Source organism: Acomys russatus, chromosome 31 (genome assembly GCF_903995435.1).
Source record: "Acomys russatus chromosome 31, mAcoRus1.1, whole genome shotgun sequence".
NCBI classification, from domain to species: domain Eukaryota; kingdom Metazoa; phylum Chordata; class Mammalia; order Rodentia; family Muridae; genus Acomys; species Acomys russatus.
Genome location: NC_067167.1, coordinates 36405383 through 36433123, shown reverse-complemented (window position 1 = coordinate 36433123; position 27741 = coordinate 36405383). Strand labels below are relative to the sequence as shown.

The window sequence follows — 27741 nt, the reverse complement described above, 5'->3', positions numbered from 1 at the left end:
TTTTATCATATCCTTTCCCCCCTTAAATGGAACGCGCTTTGTCAAAATCTAATGCCGTGTCCTACATAGAAGTTGCCAGGATAATACATTTTATTAAAGTAAGAGGGAACACCCACAAAGTCAGAAATATTTAGTAAGAAATGGTAAAATAAACACATAGGATTATTTTAATTTTTGTTGCTTTCACTCCTTGCTTTGGGAGTGGAGCGGGAGAAGACGTGTAGATAGCATGTGACTGTCTCTTCGTTTCATGTTCCTCATCCTTCAAGACAGAAGAGCACACTGATAGACGCCTCAGAACTTTCATTTTCTGTTTTAGGCTGATTCCCTCTGAAGCTCAGTCTGGCCCGGAACTCAAGGCAAGTCTCTTGCCTCAACCTCTAGGTGCTGGGATCATAGGCATGGGCTACCATGCCTAGATATGGAAATATTTTATAAGTTAAATGACATTGTAGACTTATTGGCAAAGAAACCTTAAGTTGACAAAACCTAGGTGGTATCTGGATAGGAAACACATAAAGTCTGTATCAAGCAAAGTGTTTCCACGCACTGCTAAGACCATGTTACAGTCCTTAGGGAGAGTATCTGCTTATCCTGGACAGACAGCTCCAAAGACTAAGACAGCCTCAAATTAAACCCATATTCTATGTGCCTAAATGTTGAGCTCACTTCCAGTTCTTTAAGGTTAAAAGGGGTACCTAGCACTTGCAAATTAGAAACTACTTTATGGAAATTTTAATATCTGCTCTCAATCAAATGTTAGTAGAAAGGTGAGTGAGGAAACTTGGGAGTTCAACTATGATGACACAAATCATTAGGGAAGAGACTTGTGCATGCCCCACTACCGTGAGCCTTTTCCAGGCAGATGCATAGATACAGAAAATAATTTATGTACATGCTTTGATTAACAGAGCATCTGCAAGTATAACTGCTGAAGCGGTTAGTAACTTAGTACGCTGCTGGAAAGACTGGGTTCCTGTGACAACATTCTTCCGCTTTTTTGAAAACAGGTAGGCCATTTTTTTTTTTTCCTCTAGTTTCTCTGTAAACAGGCTAGAAGTTAATAGAAAATGATTTTGAGAATGGAGTTGAAGTTTTGTTTTGTTTTTTGTTTTTTTCAGGCAAGTAAATGGCATCCATTGTTTGCTATAAAAGCGAGCTAGTTAAGCCTTCATGCAAGCAGCACACATTTGTCAAGTTTAAGGATTTGAGCTTAAACTCATGGAAAACTTGAAGAAGGGGTGTTCGGAGGGTGGGAAGAGATGCTGTGTTGGTTGGATCCATTTTCTTCCTATAATACAATGGTTCTCAGAGCAAAAACATGTTGTTTTCTGTGGAAGACAGACCTGTTTTGATTTTATTTTTTTAAAGTGAAGCAACAATGATAGAAGAATTATCCTGCATCCTCCTGTACTCCACCCCCAGCTAAAAAGGCTCTTGTTTTGAACCAGAACTTAGTCACTGCACGTTCTTGGTAAATAGATTTCCTCCTGAGTCATGCTGCCCCTGCCGAGCACTGCTGTATCTGCTGGGAGATCTAAACAGCCGGATAAGCGGAGGGTAATAAAGGAAAAGTTTGTAGTCAGGAGGCCACACATCAAAAGGTCGCAATCCACAACAATCTCGAATCTAACCTTTGCATAGAGTGAACCCAGTGGCTTTTAGATTTGGTCGGGGGCTGTGCGTTCAGTAAATCACAGACTCCCAGGCCAGGTCAAGCGGCTGCTGCTATAACATCTTTGTGGCTTATTTCATAGCCGCGCTGCTCTGCTCTTTCACTTAGGTGCAGTGAAAGAAGATGATGTGCTATTTAAAACTTGAGACATTTCCTTTCCTACGACGATGGCCTCTCTAGCTGTTTTCTAACTTGGCGCCATGCAGTTGGTTCGGCCTTGCACTCCACCATCTCCTGCAACCCCTTTCACGCTTCCATTCTTTTATTCTTTTCCGTCTGCCCCCCCCCGCCAAGTAATCTGCTCACTTTTAAATATGGAGCTTACTGTTTTAATGATTATCTAACAATTTTGGGAAAATGCAAATAAAAATTAAAATAGTGAGTTTAATTTCATTTCTCTGGAATTTGTTTTATGGAGCAAGTGGGAGGCTGTTTTTGTTTTTATCTTTACAGGCATCTAATAATAAAACAATATGTGCTTTACAGTGTTCTAGGTACCACATAAAAGAAATACTGTGGTGGCTCACAGTGTAGTCCCAGCACTGGGAAGGCCTAGGCAGGAGGAGGATGATCACGAGTCCCCCACTATCATGAATTTCAGGCCAGCTGGTCACACAGTGAGATCCTGTCTTAAAGACTCCACCCCAGGGGCTGGTGATGGGGAGGGGGGCGGAGAGATTTCTTTCCTTCAGGAAACTCAGATAAAAAACAGATGATTAACAAAAGTAATTCTCTACTTGGTAATTTAATTTGCTTTTGTTGTTGTTGTTGCTGTTGTTTTTTTGGTCATTTTCAATTAAACAAACAAACAAACTAGGAACATAAGGAAAGTGTAGCAAAACCTCACTTTTCCATGAATATAATTACCATAAATTAGATGCTTTGAGACTTCATTGTGAAATTCGGCAACGGATGTAAGAGACAGCCCAGGGACTTGTGTTCGTCCCTGCCTGTTAATGGCTAGTCTGCCGTAGTAAGATATATTTTGAGGGTTACAAAGTGAGAGAGTGTTGAGACATAAGCTGTGAAAACTAGAGACACAGGAAGCTCACAGAAAAGCCATGGGAGCTTTACACAGCCCCTCCCCATTTCTGCAATGCCACTTAGGACGAATGGGAAGCAAGGACTGGGTCTGCACATGCGTTCTTCCTGGGCTTCCTTGGCTTTCTCCCTGGGAGCATTAGTGTCTCAGGACTGGGCCGTCTAGTGTTGCTGGACCACCGGTTCAGACAGGCCAGGCCACCTTGATGAAAGGCCACTTACACCCAATTCGAACCCTCCACGAGCTCTCACCGTGAATATCTTGGAGGTTAAACAGATCCTAGAGTTTTAGCTTCCAACAAATTTATGGGAAAACAGCATATTGTGGTCACTAAATACACTTGTTATTTAAGTTTAGGGCAGACTTTGTCATCTCTTGTGGACCAATAACTTTCTCATGAGTGGTTCATGTAGCCATCTCCTTCACTCCAGTTGCATGTTGGGAGGTTCCGGCCCGCCCCAAGTACTTGGCTTATCATGTGCTTATCTTAATGTTAATCTCATATGAAAACAGACATTGTGACTTTAAACTTATTATCATCATCATCATCATCATCATCATCCTTATCATTACTATTAATTTGAGACAGGGTTTCTCTGCTTTACCCTGACTGCCCTGGAACTTACTCTGTAGACCAGGCTAGTCTCAAACCCAGATCCACCCACCTCCATCTCCCGAGTCCTAGGATTAAAGGCATGGCACCACCACTGCCTGGCAATTTCTATATTTTAAACCAGAAATATAAATTTTAATTAGTTCTTCTTGAATAGCAGCTGTCACATTCTTGCTGTGGCCCTCACACTAAAGCTACCTGCTTGTGTCTATTTGTTATCTGTGAGCACAATTCGATTAATGCAGCTCCATGTTCATTGGCTTTGCTTATTTGTTTTCTTAACTTAGGGTAGGACTTAGCATGATGTCACGCCATGTGTTAGTCAGCTTTTCATTATTGCTTCCTTTGTGCTGCTGTACAAAGCAAAAGCCCTGAAGACAAAGACAAAATGACATGGCATGTCCCCTCAAGGAGCCTATGGTGCAAAGACAGCCTTGAAGACAACATAGCAGATGGTGTTTTTGCTCTAAGCTCAACGTAGACATGATGCATCAAGCACCTGAGCTGATGATGGAAGGGACGATAGAATCCTTTTCCATTAGCCAGGCTGATGAAGGCTAAAAGGTGTATACAAAGACCAGGTTACAAGCATGGAGGCATGGGATTAAGGGTCATGATACCTAACAAATTTAGGATCGCTCCAACATAAACTAAGGAGTAGCCCCTCAGCAGTGACAGATCACGGCACCTGGAGTAGCATGTGCCATATTGAGCAATCTGGACTGCATTCTACTGTATTTTGAAACCAAAGAACATAAAGTCAGATGTACACTGAAGAAGATTACTCTGATAGCAAAGGAAAGAAGCAAGTTCTGTGCAGGAAGGAGAGGAGCGCGGCGGTGGACAAAGCTAGAAGCAGCAGGAAGAGGTGCAAGTAGAGGGGTGACTGTTGTCTCGGTTCAGGAGTGACATACAGTTGGTTCCCCCACCGTGGCTTCTGCATCTGCAAGGTCAGCCAACTGTGGTGAGAAAATACTGGTGAAGAAAATACATCTTCAATTCACCTGTACAGTTTCTTGCCACTATTCCCTAAAACAATATATTTTTTTTTTTAGCAATTCTTCACATTTTAATTACACTATATTAAGTAGGTATATAAGTGATTTAGAGAAGATTTGATGCATACGGAAGTGTGTTCATCGGGTATATGCAGATGTAACTTCACACAGGAAATCTGAGTATCTGGAGCTTTTGGTGCATGTTTGTGTGGTAGAGGCAGTCTCCTAAGGATATCAACGGACTGCGTAGTCCCAATTTATAAGTCATCTGTGTTCAAATCATATTTACTTGCTACAAACAAAATCTGAGGATTTTCCCATATATTTAAGAAATTAAACCCGTATGTCAAGTCCATTAGATAAGGACTTATGTGCGTTTTGAATCTGAAGAAACTGAGGCTCGGGGTGGGCGACACTGTACAAACGCAACAGTCCTCACAGAGCAAACTGCTCAAGATTCAAACAGCTGAATTTTTAACTCTAGTACCAGTGGCATCCGCTGAAATGAAAGTCTAGTGCTGGGTTTACTAGAAAGAGGAGTGACATAAACAGAGAGTCAGGGTTTTCTTTGCTTTGTTTGGAATCAGGAACCCAGACTGGCCTGCAAGGTGCTCTCTGTGTAGGTGGAGCTGACTTTGACTCTCCTGCCTCTGCCTCCTGAGTTCTGGCTTCTGGTTTTTCAGGGTGCCCCATCAAGGCAATCATGCTCCCTTCCTCCCTCTCTTCCTCCCTCTCTCCCTTTTCCTCCCCCTCCCTCCCTTCCTCCCTCCCCCCTCCCTCTCTCTCTGCGGTTGAAACCAGGGTCTAACACATGCAAGCATTGGTCTATATCTCACCCCTGAGTCGTCACTTTGAGGCAATTGTTTGATTTCCATGCACCCTACTTTCTGTGTGTACATGTTTTTCCTCCAAAGCCAAATTCCATGACTTTGTGAACTGAGTTGCATCTTTTTTTAGGATGCAGGTGGTTCTAGTGACTTTGAGTTTGATGGGGGGGGGGGAGAGAAAGAGGGGGTAGGAGATTATGAGAGATTATTCACTGTGTAGGAAAACGGAAGAGATGGCACAGAAACCTCTTTTTAAGTGTCAAGTTTAGAAAACACCATAAAGCAAAAACACATAGGAGAGAAGTATTTCACATAATTGCAAATCGTGGGGGCAAGTGAGTATTTTGTGACGGTTTTGACAAGGAAAGGAATGGGGACGTGTTCACTTGTTGAGGAACAAAGACCAGAGTGATGTTTTTGTCGAGTGACACACCTATCTAACTGGCATTTCCTGTAGACAGTTTACTTAAAAAAAAAAAAAAAAAAAAAAAGGCTTCAAGAATCAGGTGTCAAATAATGGAACTTTAACACAAAAAGTGAATTTTCTTAAGGAAAACACATAAACTGGGAAGCACACCAGATTCTGACCTTTAGGGAGATTGTGTTTTAAAATCCACACACAGCTAAGGGCTTTCACCTCAAAGCCTTATGGGTTGCATTAGCAACTCACGCCAAGCGCAGATTTGTTGTTGTTGTTGTTGTTTTTAATGAACTGCTCCATGCAATGCCATACCTCAGGGGAGATGTCTGTAATTCCAAACTGCGGTAAACTCTGATGCAAAACGTCGACGTTAAGCGAACGCAGCACTTCCTCAGCCAGCAGGGCCTGCGGCTCTCCTGGCTTCCAGTTTACAGGAGACACAAACAACTCAACATGTCTCTTCTTTTCCTAGTGAGAGCACACCGTTTGGGTATGTTAAAGACGTTAAAGGAAGTTGGGTAAAACCTTCACCTGTTCGTCACAAACAGTAAAGTTGGGTTCTTAGGATCTTTGATGTCATTCTAGGCAAGGATGACTATTGGCTAATCTCTCCTCGGATTATTGTCACCAGTCTGAAGTCTGGAATCTTCAAATGGCCTTATTTTAGTTAGTTAGAATTCCAGAATGTGAACTTTTGTCTTTTGCTAGATAAATTATTTTCCTTTTCACATTTAACATATATTTATACAATCATATATTGAATACATATTAATGTAACAACATAATATTAATATATAAATAATGCATTAACCATTAGTTAGATATTATAATTTATATATAATAAATAATATCTAATATAAAATATAACTTATGTATTATAATATAGCATAATATATTAGAACTATCTATAATATAAATTATATAAAATATATAAATTATATTATATTATATATCATATCATATTATATTACTATAATAAAATCTATAATGTACCTGTGAAACAGGTAATAAATTATTATCTAGTGAAATATATTATATATTCATATGTATATTGCTATTGTTAACTTCAGATATAACACAGGCTGGCTCTGATCTCTGCATCCTGTGTTAGCTTCCTTCTAAATGCTAGAATTACACCTATGGACCAACTTAACATATTTCTCAGAAGCTCCCCACATACTTATGTTTAGAGTCATATTTTAAAGTCAAATGAGTTAGATGAAAGCCAGTGTAAGTGTCAGCTGTCAGGCACCACTGCGCTTTGTCTTTCTTCATCACCTGTGTGAATTCGAAGGCGGGGCCGGCCAAGGAAGATGCCAGATGAGCTTTGACATTCTTTCCCTCAATAAACTTACAAACTTTAAAACATTCCCCAGCCGGGCATGGTGGCGCACGCCTTTAATCCCAGAACTTGGGAGGCAGAGGCAGGCAGATCACTGTGAGTTCGAGGCCAACCTGGTCTACAAAGTGAGTCCAGGGCAGCCAGGGCTACACAGAGAAACACTATCTCGAAAAGCCAAAACCAAAAACCAAAACCAAAAAATTTCCTCTTGGTTGTAATGCATTTAATAACTCTAGGCCCAGAGTCAAGGTGTCTATTCACCTAAGCTAGACACCTGGATGCAATAACTGACTTCATTTTGAAATAGTTTTGAGAGGAAGTCTTCCTAAGTATCCAAGGCTAGCTTGGAACTCCTTATGTAGCCAAGTCTGAAATCAAACCCTAAATTCTCTGCCTCTACCTTCCAACTACCAGGGGTTATAGGTGGCTATCATTATGCCCAGCACAACCTTTACTTAAAAAATATTTTAGCTTATTTATTTATTTTATATGCATGTATATCTGTGTGAGGGGTGAGATCCCCTGGAACTGGAGTTACAGACAATTGTGAGTGGCCATGTGGGTGCCAGGTCCTTTGGAATTCAACCCAGGTTCTTTGGAAGAGCAGTCAGTGTTCTTAACCACCAAGCCATCTCTTCAGACACAAACTTTACTCTTAAAGATGTTAACAAATTCTGTATTTTCTTTTTTGAACTAAAACTTTTGAAACAGTTATTCACTCTCTAAAAATTGCAGACCCAGAATAAATGTTTCTGTGTGAGTTGAAACAACTCAACTTTTACTCACAGAAAAATACTAAGAAATATAAATTGACCCTCAAGACAAATTCTGCCCATACCTGAGAATATAGCTGTAGATACAAGTAGAGAGTAGAGAGTTTAATTTGAATGAGGTATACAATTTAATGAAATGAAAGCATTTATTTAGTCCTTGGTTGGGGTTCCCCATACAATATAAATGAAGAAGGATTGTAAAGCATTACGAAAAATCCTGAGATATCTTAATTATTTAATATATTAATTATTTAAGTATTTTATATAATTTTTAAAATTATCATATATATTAAGTATTCATATATTTGCATGTGCATGCATGTTCATGTGCATGCACACACATGTGAATGTGCTGTGTAAGCATGTATATCAAAAATATGTGTGTCACAGCCTGTGGAGGTCAGAAGGTGACATGGAATCTTCTAGAACTGGAGCTGCAGGCAGCTATGAGCTGCCATGTGGGAGCTGGAAACCAAACCTGGCTCTTCTGCAAAAGCAGTTAGTGCTCCTAACCCAGGAGCCACCTTCAAAGTCTCTGTCATGTGAGGCTTAGACAACAAGCTTTTTGCAAGGAAAAATAAAAACTGTCAGGCACGGTGGCACACAGCTTTAATCCCAGCCCTCCAGAGGTAGAGGCAGGCAGATCTCTGAGGTCAAGGCCAGCCTGGTCTACAGAGCAAGTTCCAGGACAGCCATGGTAACACAGAGAAACCCTGCCTCAAAAACCAAAAAGAAAAATCATGGGATTTAAAATTGACCGATTTATCCACATGGCTTACACCGATCTTCAGCGCAAATGAGATCACGCAGCTCATGGTGTCCAGGTTCCCAGACACTGAGAAAGTGGGGTACAGAATGAATGTGGGTAACTGGGGTGATAGGCCTGGAGTCACCCTATGCGGTGGATACCCTGGTCCCTTAGGTTTTCCTTAGCCTGCCTCAGATGCCAATCTTAGCTTTATTCCACGTGAGCTACTGGAGTAAGGATGAGCTCGTTTCCAGCCACACAGAATTTTTTGTTCTGTGCATCCAGCATCCATTGATAACTTGAAGGGGCATCAGTAAACAGGGTCTTTAAGCCTGGTACAAACGGTTCCACCCTCTTGGACAATACTTACAGAGTTGTGTCAGGTTGCTAGGACAAGTAATGAGGTCCTTACTCATGCCTATCAGGGGAGCTAATATTGAACTCTGACGAGGTGGATAAGCTGCATTCTATAAAGGGCCAGAAGGTAAACTCCTTAGGCTGCACGGGTCAGTCTGCTCTAACAACTTAGCTCTGCCACTGTTAGGGTAAGCACACGTGAACAAGTGGGTTTGGCTTGCTTCAATAGAAAGGTATTTACAAAAACAGGTAATATGGCGGATTTGGCTTATCAACCACAGCACTTTGATGATGAAAAATCAGCTTGGGTTCCGAGAGCATGAAAGATATCATCTTACAACGAGACGGTTGATGTGCACTTGCTGGGGTAAGAGTCCCAAGGCTGCGGCTACTCCTTGGCGGAAGATCCGAAGCAATGTTATGTTCAGCTTGTTTGTATCCATTTGCAGTGTCTGGAAAACAAAGGTTAAAAAAACAAAACAAAACAAACTGAAGTGAATATTGAGCTTCTGATAGCCGGTTCATCACTAGTAACTGGTCACGACAGTTTGGGGCTGTTTGTGAGTTCGCACTCCGGATGCTAATTTTGATACATGTACCATCATAGACATCTTATGTGAAATTTTTGGTATTAGTTAATAGATGGCACATTACATAATAAAGCAATTTGTCTAGTTATTTTAAAACACATGAAAAATGATCATTTTAAAAAGAATTCCATTGCAATGAGGCTTAATCTACTTTGCTCTCTGTTTGGTATCTGCAGCCATGCCCATTTCAGCTCTCTAAGCTGAAGGAGATATTTAATTCATGTCCACACACAGTCTTGGAGAAGGATGCTGAGTAAGTTCCATAGGCTTGAGCTGGCTGTTTCTCCATACAATGATATGTCTCGCAAATGCCAGGCAAACAAACGAGGTGCAGTGTTTACTTCCTCTGGTAGAGACGCCAGTGCTACTAATGACTCCTTCTAAGGTAAACAACGCTCATTCAGCACTTGGAAAAACAGTCCTAACAAGTCTAAACAGTAAAATGTTCCAGAATCGCAAATAAAATTGTGATAGCAGTAATACAGCCTAGGCATGTAGTTTACTGTGCTTTCAAATGTGGATTGAGAGATCGCACAGTCGGCACAGCAGATAAAAGCATTTCCTGCCTTCCCAGAGGACCTGAGTTCAATTCCCAGGGCCCATATCAGCAGCTCACAACTGCCTATAACTCTATAACTCTAAGTCCAGCTCCAAGGGTCCCCACATTCTTTTCTGGCTTTCATGGGCACCTACACAAAAGTGAGAGTGAGAGAGAGAGAGAGAGAGAGGAGAGGAGAGGAGGTGAGAGAGCGGAGGAGAGAGAGAGGAGAGAGGAGAGGCGGGAGGAGGAGCGGAGGAGAGAGAGGAGGAAGAGGAGAGAGAGAGAGAGAGAGAGAGGGAGAATATATCTTAAAACCTGCCTCAGAGTGACTCAAGATAGACACTTGTAAGAAAGGGAATCTAAATCTTAGGCATTTTGTGTATTCCCTTTTTCTTTTCTTTTCTTTTCTTTTCATTGAGACAGGGTTTCTCTGTGTAGCTCTGGCTGTCCTGGACTCACTTTGTAGAGCAGGATGGCCTCGAGCTCACAGAGAGTGCTGGGATTACAGGCATGCGCAACCACGCCCTGCTGGCTGGGCTACTTTATGTATTCTTTATGGCTGAGTTCACAATTTTGTCCTGAGTGGGCTGTGAATGACTGCTGGACGGCTCTTCTCACTTGTCTGATAGAGAGAGACTGCTTCAGCTCTCTAATCTATAGTAGTGTCAGGGCTCTCACGCTGGGGCTCTCTGAGACTGCTTCAGCTCTCTAATCTATAGTAGTGTCAGGGCTCTCACGCTGGGGCTCTCCCAGCTTACTTTAGGAAGAGAACTTGCAGACCTGTTAGGGAATAACACGTTACCCGGATGCAAACTTTGTGGAAGATAAATGATTGGAAATGGCCAAATGTTTAAGGTGACAGGAAGCAGCATCAACAGTTTGCGAACATAAGACAGGTGCAATGGCTCCCAACCAAAACGGTGGGCTCACCTAGGTTTTTAGACTGCATTTCAACCTTGGGGTATTTCAGTGCCTTCACAAGGGTGGTCCACTCTATCTTGTTATGGAGGTGAGCAAACTGAGAACCAAAGCATGGGAGAGATGCTGAGAGATTCTGCCCGACACCCTGACAACAGGCATCCACCTGCTTCCGGGGACGGGACAAGAACAGTTTCATCAGAAACGGGCTGACAAGCTGTATCCACACCATCGGCAACACGTTCAAAACTATTTCTTCATTTATGTTCATTTTACCTGGGTAAAATGATAGAACTGTGTGGTCCTGGGGCTGTAGAAATAAGTGCTTCAACCTGAGTGTCGCTGGAGTCACGTCCCCTCATGCACCTCCAGAGGACAATGAACCATATATCTTGTTGATTGTTTTGTTCCAGGCACTTTGTGGTACTCCCTGCCCTGCCACTCTAGTCTTTGCTTGTGGCATCACATGGTTGTCTTCCGTGTCTCCTTCCCTCTGTGTAGCTATGTCCCCATTTCCTCCTTCTATAAAGGCTGAACACACTGAATCAGGAAGCCTTCCCATTCTAGTATGACTTTAATGAATTGCACTTGTCATGACCCTACATTTTTTCTTTATTAAATATATTTTATTAATTTATTCATATTACATCTCAATTGTTTTCCCATCCCTTGTATTTTCCCATTCCTCCCTCCCTCCTGCTTTTTCCTTACTCCCCTCCCCTATGACTGTGACTGCGGGGGGCCCCCTCCCCCTGTATATGCTCATAGGGTATCAAGTCTCTTCTTGGTAGCCTGCTATCCTTCCTCTGAGTGCCACCAGGCCTCCCAATCAAGGGGATGTGGTCAAATATGGGACACCAGAATTTGTGTGAAAGTCAGTCCCCACTCTCCACTCAATGGTGGAGAATGCATGACCCTACTTATAAATAAACCCGCATTCCTTTTCCTAGGGGGTTCAAACGCCAACAAAAGAATCTCGAGGAGACAAAATTAAACTCCAAATAAGGACAAAGTCAGACTTCTTAGGGAAAAAAAAATGCCAGATTTTAGCCAGGGAATTAACTAAGAACCTCGACAGTTTTTGCATGTTTCTCAGGCTTTCGGTCAATACAGGCTGTAGGCTCGGCTGAGTCCTGGGTGTTCACCCATGAGAGGAGCTTTCCGTGGATGGCCAGATGGGGCCGTTCATAGGCCATGTCTATTTAAAGATGCTGTGCAATCTTGATCTCATTCTAGGCAAAGGTAATGCCAAAACCTGGGCAAGCCGAAAAGAGAGGAACACAGACACAAGTTGAAAAGGGATTTTCCCTTGAGGATTCACTCCCCACTTGTCACAACAGTTTGTGTTGTGGACTTGCAGTTTGTGTCTTCTGTCTTAATAGAATGCAGTTCTCTTCTTTCAGAAAGCAGTTCTTTATAGCATAAAAGAGAGATGAGAGATGGCTCGTCCTATTGGGACTCTAGGTGAGAGAAGTATGGGAGAATGAGGAAATAGAAGGATCCAGAGGGTCCTAGAAACTTACAAGAAGAACATCATGATGGGCGGATCTGAGCCCAGAGGGGTCCTGCTCGAACTACTCCATCAAGCAAGGACAATACAATAGTAAACATTGAACCCCTACCCTGATCTATCCAATGGACAGGACATTCTCCACAGTTGTGTGGAGAGCAGGGACTGACTCTGACATGAACTCTGGTGCCCCATATTTGACCACTTCCCCTTGGTGGGGGAGGCCTGGTGGCACTCAGAGGAAGGATAGCAGGCTACCGAGAAGAGACTTGATAGGCTGTGACCATATAGTTGGGGAGGAGGTCCCCCTCGGTCACAGACCTAGAGGAGGGGAATAGGGTGAAAGCGGGAGGGAAGGAGGAACAGGAGGATACAAGGATTGGGATAACAATTGAGATATAATCTGAATAAATTAATTAAATGATAAAAAAAAGAAAAAAAAAAAGGAGAGAGATGGCTCAACAGTTAAGAGCTAATACTGCTTTGCAGAAGACCCAAGCTTGCCTCCTAGCACCCAAACCAGGCACTTTACAGTCACCTATAACTCGACATTCAGAGGACTAGACATACTCTCTGGCCTCAGTGTGCACCTCACTCTTGTGCATGTATCCTCACACAGATATACACATGCACACATAATTTTAAGAAATGAAATATTTAGAAATCATCTAAGGATGCATAAGTGTTTGTATCTCATTTGTTGTGCTTTTCTATAGCTTAAAGCTGTTTCCCGTATGCAAATAACAATTTAATATAGAAAGTTAAACTTGAGATAAATCTTCAAGGACCTGCAGAATTTAGATAACAGTGATAGTTTTCAGTTTGTAGTTAGTTTATAGTCTTAAGCACAATTCCTTTATCTACTTACTAAAACCCAGTCCTTCAAAGAGCTTTACAACAGAGACTTTCTTCGCTCCTAAAGTCGGCCACGTGCACACCGCCTTCTGCACTGCCACCGTCTACACTGCCGGCATATGGAAGCTGTTGCTAGGTTTCAGGGACCATATCACAGCTGGGCTGTTGTACTTCTGCCTCTCAGCTGGCATCCCTGAAACACTGGTGAGGAGCCGCTGAGGTCTGGCTTGCCCACAGTGTTTGTCAGGCAGGCGGAGTAGGCAGGCACAGTCTCTGGTCCCTGAAGGCAGGATTTGGGGTTGCAAGCAGCCCTGGGAACCGAGAGATGAGGGGGTTGTGTAAACCCTTGAGAGCTCAATTCCCAGGGCCGTGATTAGCAGAGGCTTGTAACTGTGGAAACAGTATTAAGGTCTCAAATGGGAAGTGAAATAGGAACTCGAGATTAAAATCACTCAACAAGACAACTTTGTAAGATGGTAAAAGCTGTGCTTTTGTACCAGAGATTTGAATGACCCAGCTAAAGTGAACAAATGCACAGAGGTAATCCGTGGAAATTGGAATCCTCTGGCTCACCGAAGCAAACATTTGAATAATTTGCCTTGGATCTCTGCTTGACAGGGGAAAGCTTGGCTTGATTCCACAGAGCGTGCATGAACTTCAGACTATTGCCCTACAAAATAAGTGATGCTAAAACATATATTAAACAGATATATTATTAAATATAGCGCGCGCGCGTGCGCGCACACACACACACACACACACACACACACACACACACACACACACACACGGTCCTAATACGTGCCAGAAAGAATGTGAGTGCAAATTTGCAAAATAGAAAGTATTCTTAATCTATTGACAATTTTATTTTGAACAGAGTAGGAGCGGGACTTCCCGTAGTTATTGGATATTTGCCTCTTGCATCTTTGTGAGTAGGTGATGGAAGCATAAAGCCCCCACCCCACATGCTGTTGCATGCAGCCTCTACTGAGATAAAACAGAAACTTCCAGGCTATAATGAGGCTATAGCTTAGCTTTAAAGTTACCATAAAATAGCATAAGGTATTCTAAGCCCACTTGATCGTTTTTATGATTAAAGATTTCCATTTCAAGGAGAAACAGAGCTTCTAAATGGGTGTATTAAGGCATTTAACAGCACCCAGTCTTTCTAGCAGTGACCATGTGCGTGAGTGTGGATCTGAAGTGTCCCCTTCAAAGGCCACATACTAATGACACAAAGACTTGGTCCTCAGGTTATGGGGTCTGTTCCTTAGTGGGACGGAGTCAGAGCGCAGCTGGGGTGGGTACCCTTGGAAGAAGTACCCAAGCACTAGCCTAGCACCTTTCCCTTTCTTTGCACACTGTCTCCACCATGTGTTGAATAATTCATTGTTCTATGCCCTGTCCATAAAATACACCACTTGCCACAGGCCTCTAGTGAGCACGTCGGTTCACAATGGACTGAAACTTGCAAAAATTGATTATCTATAGTATATGTTATAGTAACGGAAGCTGACATACTACATGAGGAAACCTGTGTACTTATAGTGATAATTGTAACCACATGAACATAAAGACTTAAATGAAACGAAAACATAGAAAGATTCCAATTCCTACGTTTATTGGGAACCTCTTATTCAGAGATTATGGAGTCAACTTTCCATTAATGTACAACCCCATAAAAGAAAGAGCATTGGCGCGCGCGCGTGTATGTGTGTGTGTGTGTGAGACGTATATGTACACAAGTTTTCAGGTGTGCTCACCTATGTGGGTTCATCCAGAAGTTGTTTTCTGGATGTCTTGATCAATCACTTATCCGTCTGATTTTCTGAGAGAAGGTGTCTCACTGAACCCGGAAGTCTGTTTTGACTAGATGGGCTGGCCAGTGACCCCGAGATCTGTTTCTCCCTCATTTCTGGAGTTCTAGACAAGTGCTATTCATGCCTAGCTTTTTCATATGGGTGCTGGCTGTGTGAGCTCAGATCCTCACACCTGCACAGCAAACACTGCATCCCCCGAGCTGTCTCTTCATCCTCCAAACAGCACTCCGTAAGAAGATTTCCTTTGGAACCAGGGGTAGCAGCACACACCTGTCGCCCCAACACCTGGGAGGCTAAGAGAAAAATGACTGAGTTTGAGGTCAACCTTGGTAATATAGTGAGTTTTAGATCAGCCCGGTACACGGGGAGACCTTGGCTCTCTTCGTGTCCTCTTCTTGTCTGGTCACCAGACTGCCCACTGAACTACTCAAGGCCATGGGCGTTAGTGACATCTGCATTGACAGAAGTGACTACAGTGCTGCATGTGGAGTCAACTGACTGTGAATGGCTCTTGGCTGTTTATTTTAAAGGATGGTTGATTTTTTTTTTCCTGGGAGAAGGGCAGTTAGTCCTTGCATAATATTCCCAGGCAACATCACCTGTCACGACCATATCTAGCAGCTCAGTTAGGCAAAAGAAGGTCAGAGGGCTATCTTTCCCCCTAGGAGAGATCCCTAAAATCCCTTCAATAGCAACCAAGAACACTACTTTGTGGAGCATCTCTTCTTAATCCTAATGTGTCCCTATTCCTGCCTGGAGTTAACTCTATTTTTGATCAAGAAACTCCTATCTTTGGTTAGGGTTTGTGTTGTCCAATGATTCCCAGAACAGTTTTTCTGTGGTGTATTTGAACTGAGCATAAAACTTCAACTCATTTGAAGCATTTTGTATCAACAGCCAGTCCTGTCTCATCACTCTGTCATTTGCTACTGTTTACATACTTGTTACTATAGTCAGTATTTCTTTTGTTGTGGTTTTTGTTTTTTTCAAGACAGGGTTTCTCTGTGTAGCCTTGGCTGTCTTGGACTCACTTTGTAGACCAGGCTGGCCTCGAACTCACAACAATCCACCTGCCTCTGCCTCCCGAGTGCTGGGATTAAAGGCGTGAGCCACCACTGCCTGGCTATAGTCAATATTTCTATGCTTCTCAGTTGCACTTCTTTCTGCATAGACGTCCCACCTGCCCTTGTAATTCAACATTACCAAACTCAACCACTTTTTCCTCTCCCTACACACAATGGACTTTTCTTCTCTCTCCATGTTTTATACAGTGAAGTATTACATTTGGTAGCCATGTTGACTTCTTTCTTATTCTTCAGCATTATGACAGCAAGTTGGTAATGCCTACTCTACTGTAAATTGGTAATGCCTACTCTACTGCCTATTGTTGGTAATGCTTACTCTACTGCCCATTGTTGGTAATGCCTACTCTACTGTAAATTGGTAATGCCTACTCTACTGTCTATTGTTGGTAATGCCTACTCTACTGTAAATTGGTAATGCCTACTCTACTGCCTATTGTTGGTAATGCTTACTCTACTGCCTATTGTTGGTAACTCCTAATCACTTCTCTCTGTTCTCCTTTGTTAGCCCCCCCTAGACGACCAACACATTTTATCTTCATCTATGTTTTAATCATCTTGGTTTAGAGTCCCATCATGGCTATCTGGACTATTTGAGTAGAGAGCCAGTGGGTTGCCAGTCTTCCATGATCTTTAATTATTTTTTCAATATTTTAACGTTTATCATTGTCTTGTGTGTGATGTGTGCGTGTGTGCGTGTGTGTGTGTGGTGTGTGTGATGTGTGTGTGTGTGCGTGTGTGTGTGTGTGTGTGTGCGCACCCAATCATGCCACGTAAGAGTGTGGAGGTCAGAAGAAAACTTAGCAGGAATTGGTCCTTTCTTTTTACCATTTATGTGTTTCAGGGAATTCAACTCAAGTCGTCAGGCTTGGTAGCAAGTGGCCTTACCCATTGAACCTTCTTATTGGGATCATCTAATTAATTTTTCAAATGAACACTGTAAAAATATATATGTATACACACAGATATATATTGCTAGTCCAATCAAGAATTTGATACAATTTGGCAATTATAGACAAAATACTTAAAGGATCTCTCAATTTTTAAATGAGCAGTCAGAACTCTTCAGTTAACTAAAGTTGAGTGTCTTAACCTCACAAGCCTATCTAGCAATACATTATACTGTATACACTGTAGCCATGCCTGAAGTATGTGACCGTGCTACTCTCTTTCCCCATGGTGTCAATCATGTGTGCGTAGCTGGCAACGTGAGATTCCCTCTCCTTGGAGTCTCAGCTCCTTTCATAGAAGGACACCACGGTTCCAGGGCTCTTCATTCGGATGTGTGTCTTGATCAGTTGGGTTTCAGTATATGTCATTTTCAAGTGAGGCTCAGGAGCAGTGTGTTTTTGGAGGCATTATGTCTTTAAGAACATGCTTATGATGCTTTTAATAACAAATGACTTCTTGGCTGGATATTAGATTCTTGATTCAATCTCTACTTTTATTTTATTTTATTTTTTTTGCCTTTGAAACCTGTTGCTATTATCTGAATGCCTTCTGGCAATGAACGTTACTGTTAAAAAAAAAAAAAAGAAAATCCTGACCTGAGGCTAGCTTTCTTGCAGATAACTTGCCTTTTCTGCCTGTAATCTCAGAGGATTATCTCTGAAGTGAAGAAAAACTTCCCCATAGTGTTTTCTCTGTCTGGTAGTTCCTATAGCACAGAATGCCTTTGAAATGTATAGACTCTAAGTTTTATTTTTAAAATATTATTTTGTATGCTACATTTAAATGATCTGCTTCTAAATATTTTAGCCTCCCCTTCAGATACCAATTGAGCCATTATATATTATATTTCTTTCTAGCCACTATTTTCTATGTTCTCCTTGCTAGACACCTGCACACTTCTATTCAGTTGACATTTTTTCCCATCCTGCTTTCTCTGTCCTTTCCACCCCTTTGGTTTCTAATGTATTTTCAATGTATCTAATGTGCTTTTATTAACTTTTAAGCTTTTATCATTTTTATTTATTATTGAGAATCTCATATTGCACATGATGAAGCACCGTCACATCTGTCCCCAATATCTCCCCTCCAACTCCTGTCATATGTCTCCAACATGCCCCTCTCCCAACTTAATCACTCACTAAGTCCACTTCCTGCTGCCCACATGTGCATGCTGTGGGGTCATCCACTGGAGAGTAGCAACCTCATCAGTGGCCCACTGAACGACACTTCAAGGGTAGGAGGGCCTTGGCTTCTACATGGGGTATGGGTTCTTTCAACTGTCTAAACAGGGAATGGTGCATGTGAACTTCCCTTTAAGGCTTCATTGTCTTTTCCGCATGTTCTAAAATACTTCCTCTCTCAAAGGGTTTAGCTTCTTTTCCTCTCTCAAAATCTTCTAGAGGCTGCTTATCATAGTTAGAATTACATTCATTGTGTGGTCTCCGGGGCCCTACCTTATCTGCCACCTGTTAACTCTGATCTTCTAATATTCCCTGTTCAAGTCACTCTGTCCTTACAGGTAGACCCTCAGCCAGCTATGATCATTTGGACCAAATGGGCTTGACTTTAACTTGCTGGCTGCTTATAGAGTTTTCCAACCTTAGTGTATGGTGACTCCTTCTGGTCTTTCCTCCCTCTGTTTAGATTTCACCTCCTCATTTCCAACATGGCCGGTCTCTGCCACATTGTTGTATTTCCTGATGGTATTTGTCACTAACTGACATACCTTGTTTGCTAATTTTAATCTCTCCATAGAGCTCTAGTGTGTGGGAACTTGTCTTTCTGATTCTCTGCCATTTCCCCTGTGACCTCGCACATAGTAGGTACTAAAGACATCTTTGTGCGATGATATGAACTACCATACTCAACACTGTGCTGTCACTAGGTGGAAGAGTGTGACTTACATGGTAGGGTTAGGAAGTCAAACTCAACACTGTGCTGTCACTAGGTGGAAGAGTGTGACTTACATGGTAGGGTTAGGAAGTCATACTCAACACTGTGCTGTCACTAGGTGGAAGAGTGTGACTTACATGGTAGGGTTAGGAAGTCATACTCAACACTGTGCTGTCACTAGGTGGAAGAGTGTGACTTACATGGTAGGGTTAGGCAGGGTGATGGAAACCAGGGCTCTGCTCTGGGAAATATGCAGCATTGATTTTGAATAATTTATTTTACTTATAATGTTGTCCTGATACTTTGACTATTATATATTTAAGAACTAAACAAAAAGGCCCCAGAGTTAATCCTCTTTTCTATATTTAAATTGAAAAATGATTTTTTCATATAATATTTTCTGATTATGTTTCCTCCTCCCTCCCCTCCTCCCAGATCCTTCCCACCCCAAATCCTCTCTCTCCCCCCTCTTTCTCTCTGTCTGTGTCTCTCTCTGTCTTTCTCTCTGTCTGTCTGTCTGTCTCTCTCTCATTAGAAAGTAAATAGGCATCTAAAATATAACAATAAAATAAGATAAAAATAAATACACCTGCCAGGCGTGGTGGTGCACGTCTTTAATGCCAGCACATTTTAAAGGCTATTTCCAGAGCCACTTGTGACAGCTGAGTGCATCTTTCTAAGAAGATAGAGTCACAGAAGAATACCCTCATCATACCCCTCAGCCATGTCTCTAGCATTCTATTAGAAAGAATATGGGTGTTTTGATCTCATAAGCCCACATCCCCTGTCTGTTAGAGAGTGGGGGGGATAGAGATGTCATCTCTCGGACTACGGAAATGTGAGCAGTACATGATAGACTCGCATCACTTCTCACTGCTCCAAAAGAAAAGGCCAATCCAAACCAAACCCCAAGAGGCCCTGTAAACAGTGTTCTTGTCAGCTGGCATTGAGTTCAGCACAGGAGTAAACTGAGGTAAAAAGCCTGAAGGAAATCAGAGAGTATAGGGAAACGGGAGTCAGGGGTAGAGATTCCAAAAGGGGTTTGTCATCACATCACAAGCATTTGTGAGGAAAAACATGGACCACAGAAAGGCTACAGGATTTCTTCATTAGGAAATAATTGTGAGTTTCAGGCAATGATTCTCAAATGTGCTTTTTGAGCCACTGGGAGCCATATGAGCACTTTATGCACAAATTGCATATATTTCTGATACTAGATAGGCATTTAATACATTTTGATATATTAGTGCATTTTCAATTAGGTATATGTCCTGGTCAGTTTTTTGTTGTTGTTGTTGTTTGTTTTTGTGTTTTTGGTCAACATGACACAAACTAGAGTCATGTGGGAAGAGGAACTTCAACTGACCTATGCTCAAGCCTGTAAAGCATCTTATTGATTAATGCTAGTTGTCGGAGGGCCTAGCCTACTGTGAGGGGTGGCACCCTTGATGGTGGTATAAGAAAGCAGGCTGAGCAAGCCATAGGCAGCAACGCAGTAAGCAGCACCCCTCCGCCTCTGCTACTTAGTCAACACGATTTGTGATGGAGGCACCAGTTAGCAGTGAGTGAGAAGACATATTTATAGTCCTTGTTTGTTAAAGGAAAGACTTGGGCCAAGGACAGCATTCAAGAGTCTATTGACTTCTGTGTTCACACGCTTAGAAGCTTCTGCCCAGTTTTCATTGGCTATAAAGATAATTTAACAAAATCATTATGTTTGCATGTTTAGAAGATGAAGGTAAGTGGGAAAATACCGAATAAGTTTTCTGCATCAACAAATTATAGCTATGAGCTCAAGATCATGAGAAAGACTTGGGTTCAAACTAGGGTGGAATATCTCTGTTAAATCCTCAACTCGCCTATCAAATGGGGGTTATAAGCGCATTCTTTGTTATGAGAATAACTTACGAAATCATGAGGAACACAGAAAAATTTAGATAGAAAAACAGGAATAACTGGTCTGTGAAAAGTCTACAGTAAACTTAGCCTTACAATGTGAATTTTTGTATACTAATGCTGAAAACAATTTATTTATTGGGCTACTTATCTGCATATTCAGAACAAAGAGAAATGTAGTGACTTAAAGTTTATTTACTAGGACAATTAACAGTTATCAGGGCAGGAAGTGGCCTGAGTGCATTGGCGGTTGTTTATGTTGACAGATTTCTACACCTGTTGAGGACTTTTAGCCAAAAGTCAATCAGGCAATCAGAGAAAAGAAAAACACAATGTTCAGCTTATTTAATTTTCCAAATGAAAGTTGTTTGTTTTATATTTGAGGTCAGAATGTCAGGCTTTAAGAAGGGTCTCTGACTTCCTAACCTCTGCTTCCCTTTATTCTCCATCAAATTCAGCCCTAAATGAACAGTGCACAGGGATCCTTTATAGGCATTGAATTATATTTATGTTCATCCTGCTTCTTTTCTGCCACTACAAGTTAAATGCCAATAATAAGCAGCCAAATTTAGCAACTTAGGTTTAGAGTCCCTTAGCTGATTCATTTGAAAAGCCTTTTATAACCTACTTTCCTCTTTATTTCATTAATCTAGCTCCTCTATTCCAATTTTACAACCTCTTAATTAGTGCCCTATTTTACCTCCTCTATTCTTGGGAAAAGCCTTTCGCTGTTGCCTTCAATTCCTTACATCTATCAGTTAAAACTTTTGAAGTCACTTTTCTGAATTCTTTAACTTTTCTAACCCTGGAGTAGGCTCCATCATCATAACATATTATTTTTAAAAAATCACGAAATGATGGCAACCTTGATCTTCTGAGAACTTATTCACTGGAGGAGGAAAAAGCTTACATAAATTGCAGAATGTATAATGTATACTTTTAAGATACTTCCATTCTTGTGCTTTGTAATTTTGCATTTATTTAAACTTGTAAAGCATTAAACACACACACACACACACACACACACACACACACACACACACACTTGAAGACAATAGAGGGTCAATACAAATTTCTTTTAAGACTGACGAAAAACTATGATGTGACCATGGTTTTTATCCTGGACACACTAAGCGGATGTAACAGCAACTTACTTTCTTCAACAGACTTTTCAAGTTTCATTATTATGTGTTCCAACCAAAAGAAGTTTCTCCCTGATAATCTTTCTTCTTCTGTCTTGCATTTTCACCTATTGTTATTCCCTGTGCTTCCAATCTTCCTTGTGTCATTCTTTCCCTTGTCATTTCTTACTCTGGGGCGGAAGATAGCAGCCAGAGTTTGGGCTGAAGGAGGCTCAAGTGGGGTCCAGGCAGAAAAATATTGTTGCTCTGGTAAGCATTGTTGGAAAAACAAGGTCAGACAATTTCAGGTTTCTACCATGTGCCCCATCAAGATATTAAAACTTGATGGGTGTGGTGGCTGGGATGTAGCTTTAATCCCAACAGAAAAGGATCTCTGTGAGTTCAAGGTTAGCCTGGTCTACATAACAAGTTCTAGGCCAGCCATGGCCACATAGTGAGACTGTCTCAATGAATCAACAAACAACAAAACTGCTAATAACAATAAAAACAAAAGGACAAAACAAGAAGCAAACCAACAAACAAAAGTTAACAAAACTCTATCACTTTCTTTGAGTGCTTCACTCAGAGAGCACATTTAAAAGGACCAAGGAGACATCCCAGCACTTGTCCAAATACTCAGGACTCACTTGCAAATGGTATCTAGAATTGCTTAGAAATAGGTGTCCAAGGGAAAACACATAAACCTTAAATACCCCAGAGAACTTGCTCTCTAGTCATAAATGGAGGCTGTTTTAAGTCACCAGATATATAGATACCACATTAAAATGAAGAACTTATTAATTTATCCTGGCCACTGGTGCTTTATTTGCTATGAGTGAAAGAGTCAAATGCCCCCCCCCCCCTTTATCTTTTATGTTCTAATATTCAAACAACAGGGGTATGTTATTTCCAAACTTGTGAGAGATCACATATAAGAGTTTGAGCAGTGAAGGGGCGGGAGACCACACAAGCTCTGAAACACCATCTGAGTGGTTTGCAGTGTAACCCTGCATGGATGGATGGCACGCATTTTTTTCTTTTGATTCCCACCATGGAGGAGTTTATGTTTCACGTCAGTGACTGTAATAGAATTCTGCCTTCCCTCCTCTGGTGAGCTGCACAAGTCTCCGAGAAACACGATGAGAGTGAAGTGTGGTTTACTGGCATGTGTTTTTGAGACGCAACTAAAAAGGCTGTGGTTGAATGTCCTTGGTAATCTTGCTTATTTTTCTGTCACAGTGGGCATTACCGATTTTCTGCCTAAGTTAAAGTGAATAAAGACAGCGTGTGGAGTAAGTTTTAGTGTGCCCGTGGTCCTTTCATCTGAGAAGAGATGGCAGCATAATAATAACCTTATAATTTCCTCGCAACGTGTTATTTCTCTGATTAGTGCTTTCAAAGCCACCTCATTCCAGAAAAGCAAGATTCGGAATGCTTGCTGTCTGCAACAAAGATTCCAAACACTGCACCAGTCTTGTCTTCGTACTTAGTAAGCCTTACAGTGAGACTTCTTCATTCCTTTCAGTAGGATTGAGGCTGTGATGTGTTTGTTAAGATTGCTCTATCTGTGATTTAATTATTAAAATGCCCCATAGAAGTAAATGAATGAGTTGATCAGAAAAACAAAGAGGCTATATATAGCTTAGTCTTCCTTATTGCAGCTAAATATAGAAACAGGTAATTTTATACAGTACTATTCAGATCAATTAGTAACCGAGTGATTTGTGATGACCACTTAAAAGACGGATTGAAAATTTTGGAAGCTGTAGGGAAAAGTATTTTGGTATAAGGAGCTAAAAAGCCACATGCACTTTGAAACTTTACCATCTAGTAAGTAAAAGTTTTAAACAAATAAATCCATATATATATAATCATTAAAAACTTCCTTTTTTCTCTTCTTCCTAAAGTCTGGCTGCTAAGCCTTAAATGCTACTTTGAAATTTTGGTCCTCTTTTTGACATTATTATCTACTCCTGTTTCCTATTAGAGCTGCACTCAAATGAAAAAAAATTCTGGCAGCCCTGTAGTTTGTGGGAAATGGAGCTTGATTTCTCAAGTCAAATGATTTATCTGGGCTGTCCTGATGGTTGGTCTCTGTGATATTGAGTCAGACAGGAAGTTAATCCAATTTTATTAGAAGGATGGATGGAAACACTAGCTACATTATTTTTGACATTGCTATTTATCCTTAAGGGCCATGGATAAAGTAAAAATTGCCCATAACTTTGTACCAATACTAGAAACACTAATACTATTTTAAACGTTCAAACTAAATTTCCATTTTTTTCATCTCTGCATGTTCAGACCCTGCACATAGTGCCAAGAACACAGTGGGAATTCAATAAACATATTTTGAAATAAATTTCTGTGTAAACATTTTGTGAGAGTCTCCTTAGAGCATTACTTTCTGCGCAGCTTAACTAATGAATTCATAAATATTTTTTAATCAGGGCTAAAATTATTGTGGGAGCTACTCAGATTAAAGGCCAGGGTTCTTGGTTCACTAAAGGATACGGGAAGCTGCCATTCCCCGCAGGGAAGCAGGCCAGGGGCATCTCAGATCAAAACCTTTCATTCATCAGTCTCTTTACTGGCTCACAGCAGAAGATACTGACTGGCATTTTAGTGAAGTCTGCGAAGGTGGGGACCCCAGACGCCCTCACTGTAAAAATGTCTAGGTTTTCTGGCTGAGCTCACTGCAAACCTTCTTCCATTCTCTGGTTTCCACAGATGAGGTCAACCCCCCCCCCCCCCCCCCCGCCTGCCCCCGACCAGCCCCCAATGTCAGTGCAGGAAATACACTGAACCAAACAGAGAAAATGTCTGCTTCGCTTACTATCTTTTATGAAACTTTTGGGTTCTGTCCAAATGGATGCATTTGTAATTCCACCCGTTTGGTGTGGTTGTTAATTTTGCAGACGCTCTTGACGATGGTGAGTCGTTACCGTAAAGACACTCTCAATAACTGCCTAGTGAGTTTACACTTTGGACTTAGAGGCTAAATCTGCTTCTCTGAGAATCAAAAGGCTTCTTCGCTGACTCATTCCAAAGGCCACTAACAGAAATCCCACGTTCACGCTCCCGACCTCACCGCATCACCCAGACCACCCTCTCCCTGTCCCGCGGGCTTATTCTCTTACCGGCTTGGAAACTGACCGAGTGTTGTGATACATCCGACTTCCATTTATTCTTCTTCTTGCTATTCCGTCACCACGGCAAGTTGCACTAATCAGAAAGCCTGTGAGCTGAGCCCTTGTTTAGCCACCTGCAGCTAACCCGCTGCTACTATTTCTAGAGACACTGCTGAGCCCAGGTCTACAGCCACAGCCTGTGCTGTCCCGGGAGACGCCCCAGGCGCTTGCTGTTTCAACACTTCGGTAGCATTGAAATTCATGTGGTTTGTTCTTTTTTTTTCCTCTCTCATAATAATTACCAAACCTTTAAAATGAGAATTTTACGAACTGTGGACAAGGTATGTTACATGAGGAAAAATTTTCTTTTTGACTTTAAAAGAAAGTAAGATATTTTCAGGAAAAAAAAAGTTTTTTTTAAACGTTCTACCATTTTCATGAATAATTTTCCTTTTTGGAAACAGAGGTCTCATAGCTATCTAATTTTAACTTTCTTTATGATTTAAGAAATGGAGATTAATATTCAAATATTTGTTGAAGAGGAAATTAAAGTGGCTGATAACAGGCCCAAATAATGAGTTGGAGATTCAAATATACACTGGTCTGATTCAAAAACTAATTTTTCTCCTACCATCCCATTTGCATTTAATACATGTAAACAATTGATTGTTATAATTATTCCTATTAGAGTATTTAGTTGGAAACAAATAAGATAGAACAAAGGAAAGGCAAACATTTCTTTGTCTGTACAGTGCTAACCTCATTTTCTTAGAGTAAAGGGAGCTGAAATACTTTGAGAATCCCACAGACTGTGACATCAAGATACATGGCATAACTCCAGTAAGAATTCAATAAAGCTTAATTATTTATACATTACTGGTAGCAAGGTAAATTAATTTTTTAAGAGTACCAGAGCACTCCCAATAGTCTTAAAAATTGTTCATGATCTTTGATCCCATAATGGCCCACCTGAAAATGTATCCTAATGAATGGCTTCAGTGAATAAGTATTAAACACTAAGATTTTTCTTGGCTAAATTTTGTTTAAAAATCAGAGGAAATTTTAATGAACATCAATATCCATAGCATAAATAATTTGTGTCTCAGTCACTTGATCTTTGTGCCTTTAGGCTTGAGTGAGGTGGGACAATCTGCTAGGGGGTCATCTAGTATTTAGGCTCTCTCAGTGACTGGCCTGCCATGCACACCACTGAGCAGGCTACTCCCCCACAGGAAACGTGACAGGCACAAACTTACTTACTTTCTTTCTTTCTTTCTTTCTTTCCTTTAAATACTTTATTCACTTTACATCCCAATTGTAGCCCTCTCCCTGTCTCCTCCGAGACCTACCCTCCCTCCTCCACCCCTCTGCCTTCCCCTAGTCCTCAGAAATGGGGAGCCCCCCCCCCCCGTCCCCTCCCCTATCATTTGACCTCAGCCTATCAGATCTCGCCTGGACTGCCTGCATCCTCTTCCTCTGTGGTCTGGCAAGGGCACCCGCCAGGGGGAAGTGAGCTTCCAGTGGGCACCAGAGTCTAAGCACCAGTTAGCACTTTGGCTGCCAGGAAATCGAATGTGAGTTGCTGCCTCCGGTGTACAGTCCTCAGTCTTCACCCTGTTGGGCCACCAGCAGCGTTGGCATGCCGCCTCACAAGGGATTCCTTCCTTCTCCACACAGTCTCTCCATACTAGGCTCCGGGACCTCATGCTCCCCATGTGGCTTCTCCTTGGCCACTCTTTTTCAGGTTTTCAGGTCTTCTTTTATTCCCTCCCTCTATTCCCCAATCCCTTATATGCCGGAGAGTCCTGGTGCTCAATCCTCAATCTCTTTTCCCTTCTCCAAACCACAGTCTCCAACTAACCAGAAATTCTCCTCAAGAACTCAAGCTTGCCCATCCAATGGAGGGACTGCACACTCGTTTACAGGCCAGGCCTGATCTTTCACACAGAGTGGATCTTTGCTCTTTTCTTTTTCTAACTGGCACCTTTATACTTTCAATGCTTAAGTGAAAAAACAAAATAAAACAAAAAAGCAGTATCATTCATTTTTGTTTTCTGTGTGTGTGCCCTACTCTTGGTAACGGAAGTCCTTTTCCCTACGAACACAGCAAAATCGCTCCCAACAGCGCTCACCACTAGCTCCTGACTTCCACCATTATGGGTCACAGTGGCAGGCTTCTAACTGGTCTCCCGGCTGCCAGCTTCCTTTCGCCTCTGCACAAAGCCAGAGTGATTCCCTCTCTCTCTCTCTCTCTCTCTCTCTCTCTCTCTCTCTCTCACACACACACACACACACACTAAATCATGTCAGTACTATCTTAAAACCCTCTGAGGAGCATCCTAACTTGTTCAGAGTGAAATTCGAACCCGACATGGCCCTATTTGAGTGCTGCGTCCTTGCCATTTCCCTTTTAACTCCAGCATTTTTTTTTCTTTCTTTTCATGTGCATGTGTGTGTGGTATGAGAGCATGTGTGTACACACGTGTTGAGCGCATGTTTGTGCATGTGCATGTGGAGGTCAGAGGTAGATGTTAGGAATCTTGCCTGTGCTGTGCTCTTTGAGGCATACCCATAAGCCTTTGCACTGGTAGCCTCACTAGTAGAAACGTTTTCTATGATACAGTGGGTCTCAGCATC

The 27741-nt window shown here is 41.7% G+C and overlaps 1 protein-coding gene across 1 annotated transcript in view; it reads right to left on the bottom strand.

The window, feature by feature from the left end:
• Ptprr (protein tyrosine phosphatase receptor type R) overlaps positions 1 to 27741 on the bottom strand; it is a 225366-nt gene that overhangs the window by 93473 nt on the left and 104152 nt on the right. The window contains exons 3-4 of the mRNA XM_051172962.1: positions 9135 to 9248; positions 5889 to 6044 (exon numbers count right to left, since the gene is read on the bottom strand). Of these exons, the coding sequence (XP_051028919.1) occupies positions 5889 to 6044; positions 9135 to 9248 (270 nt within the window). The remainder of the gene's footprint in view (positions 1 to 5888; positions 6045 to 9134; positions 9249 to 27741) is intronic.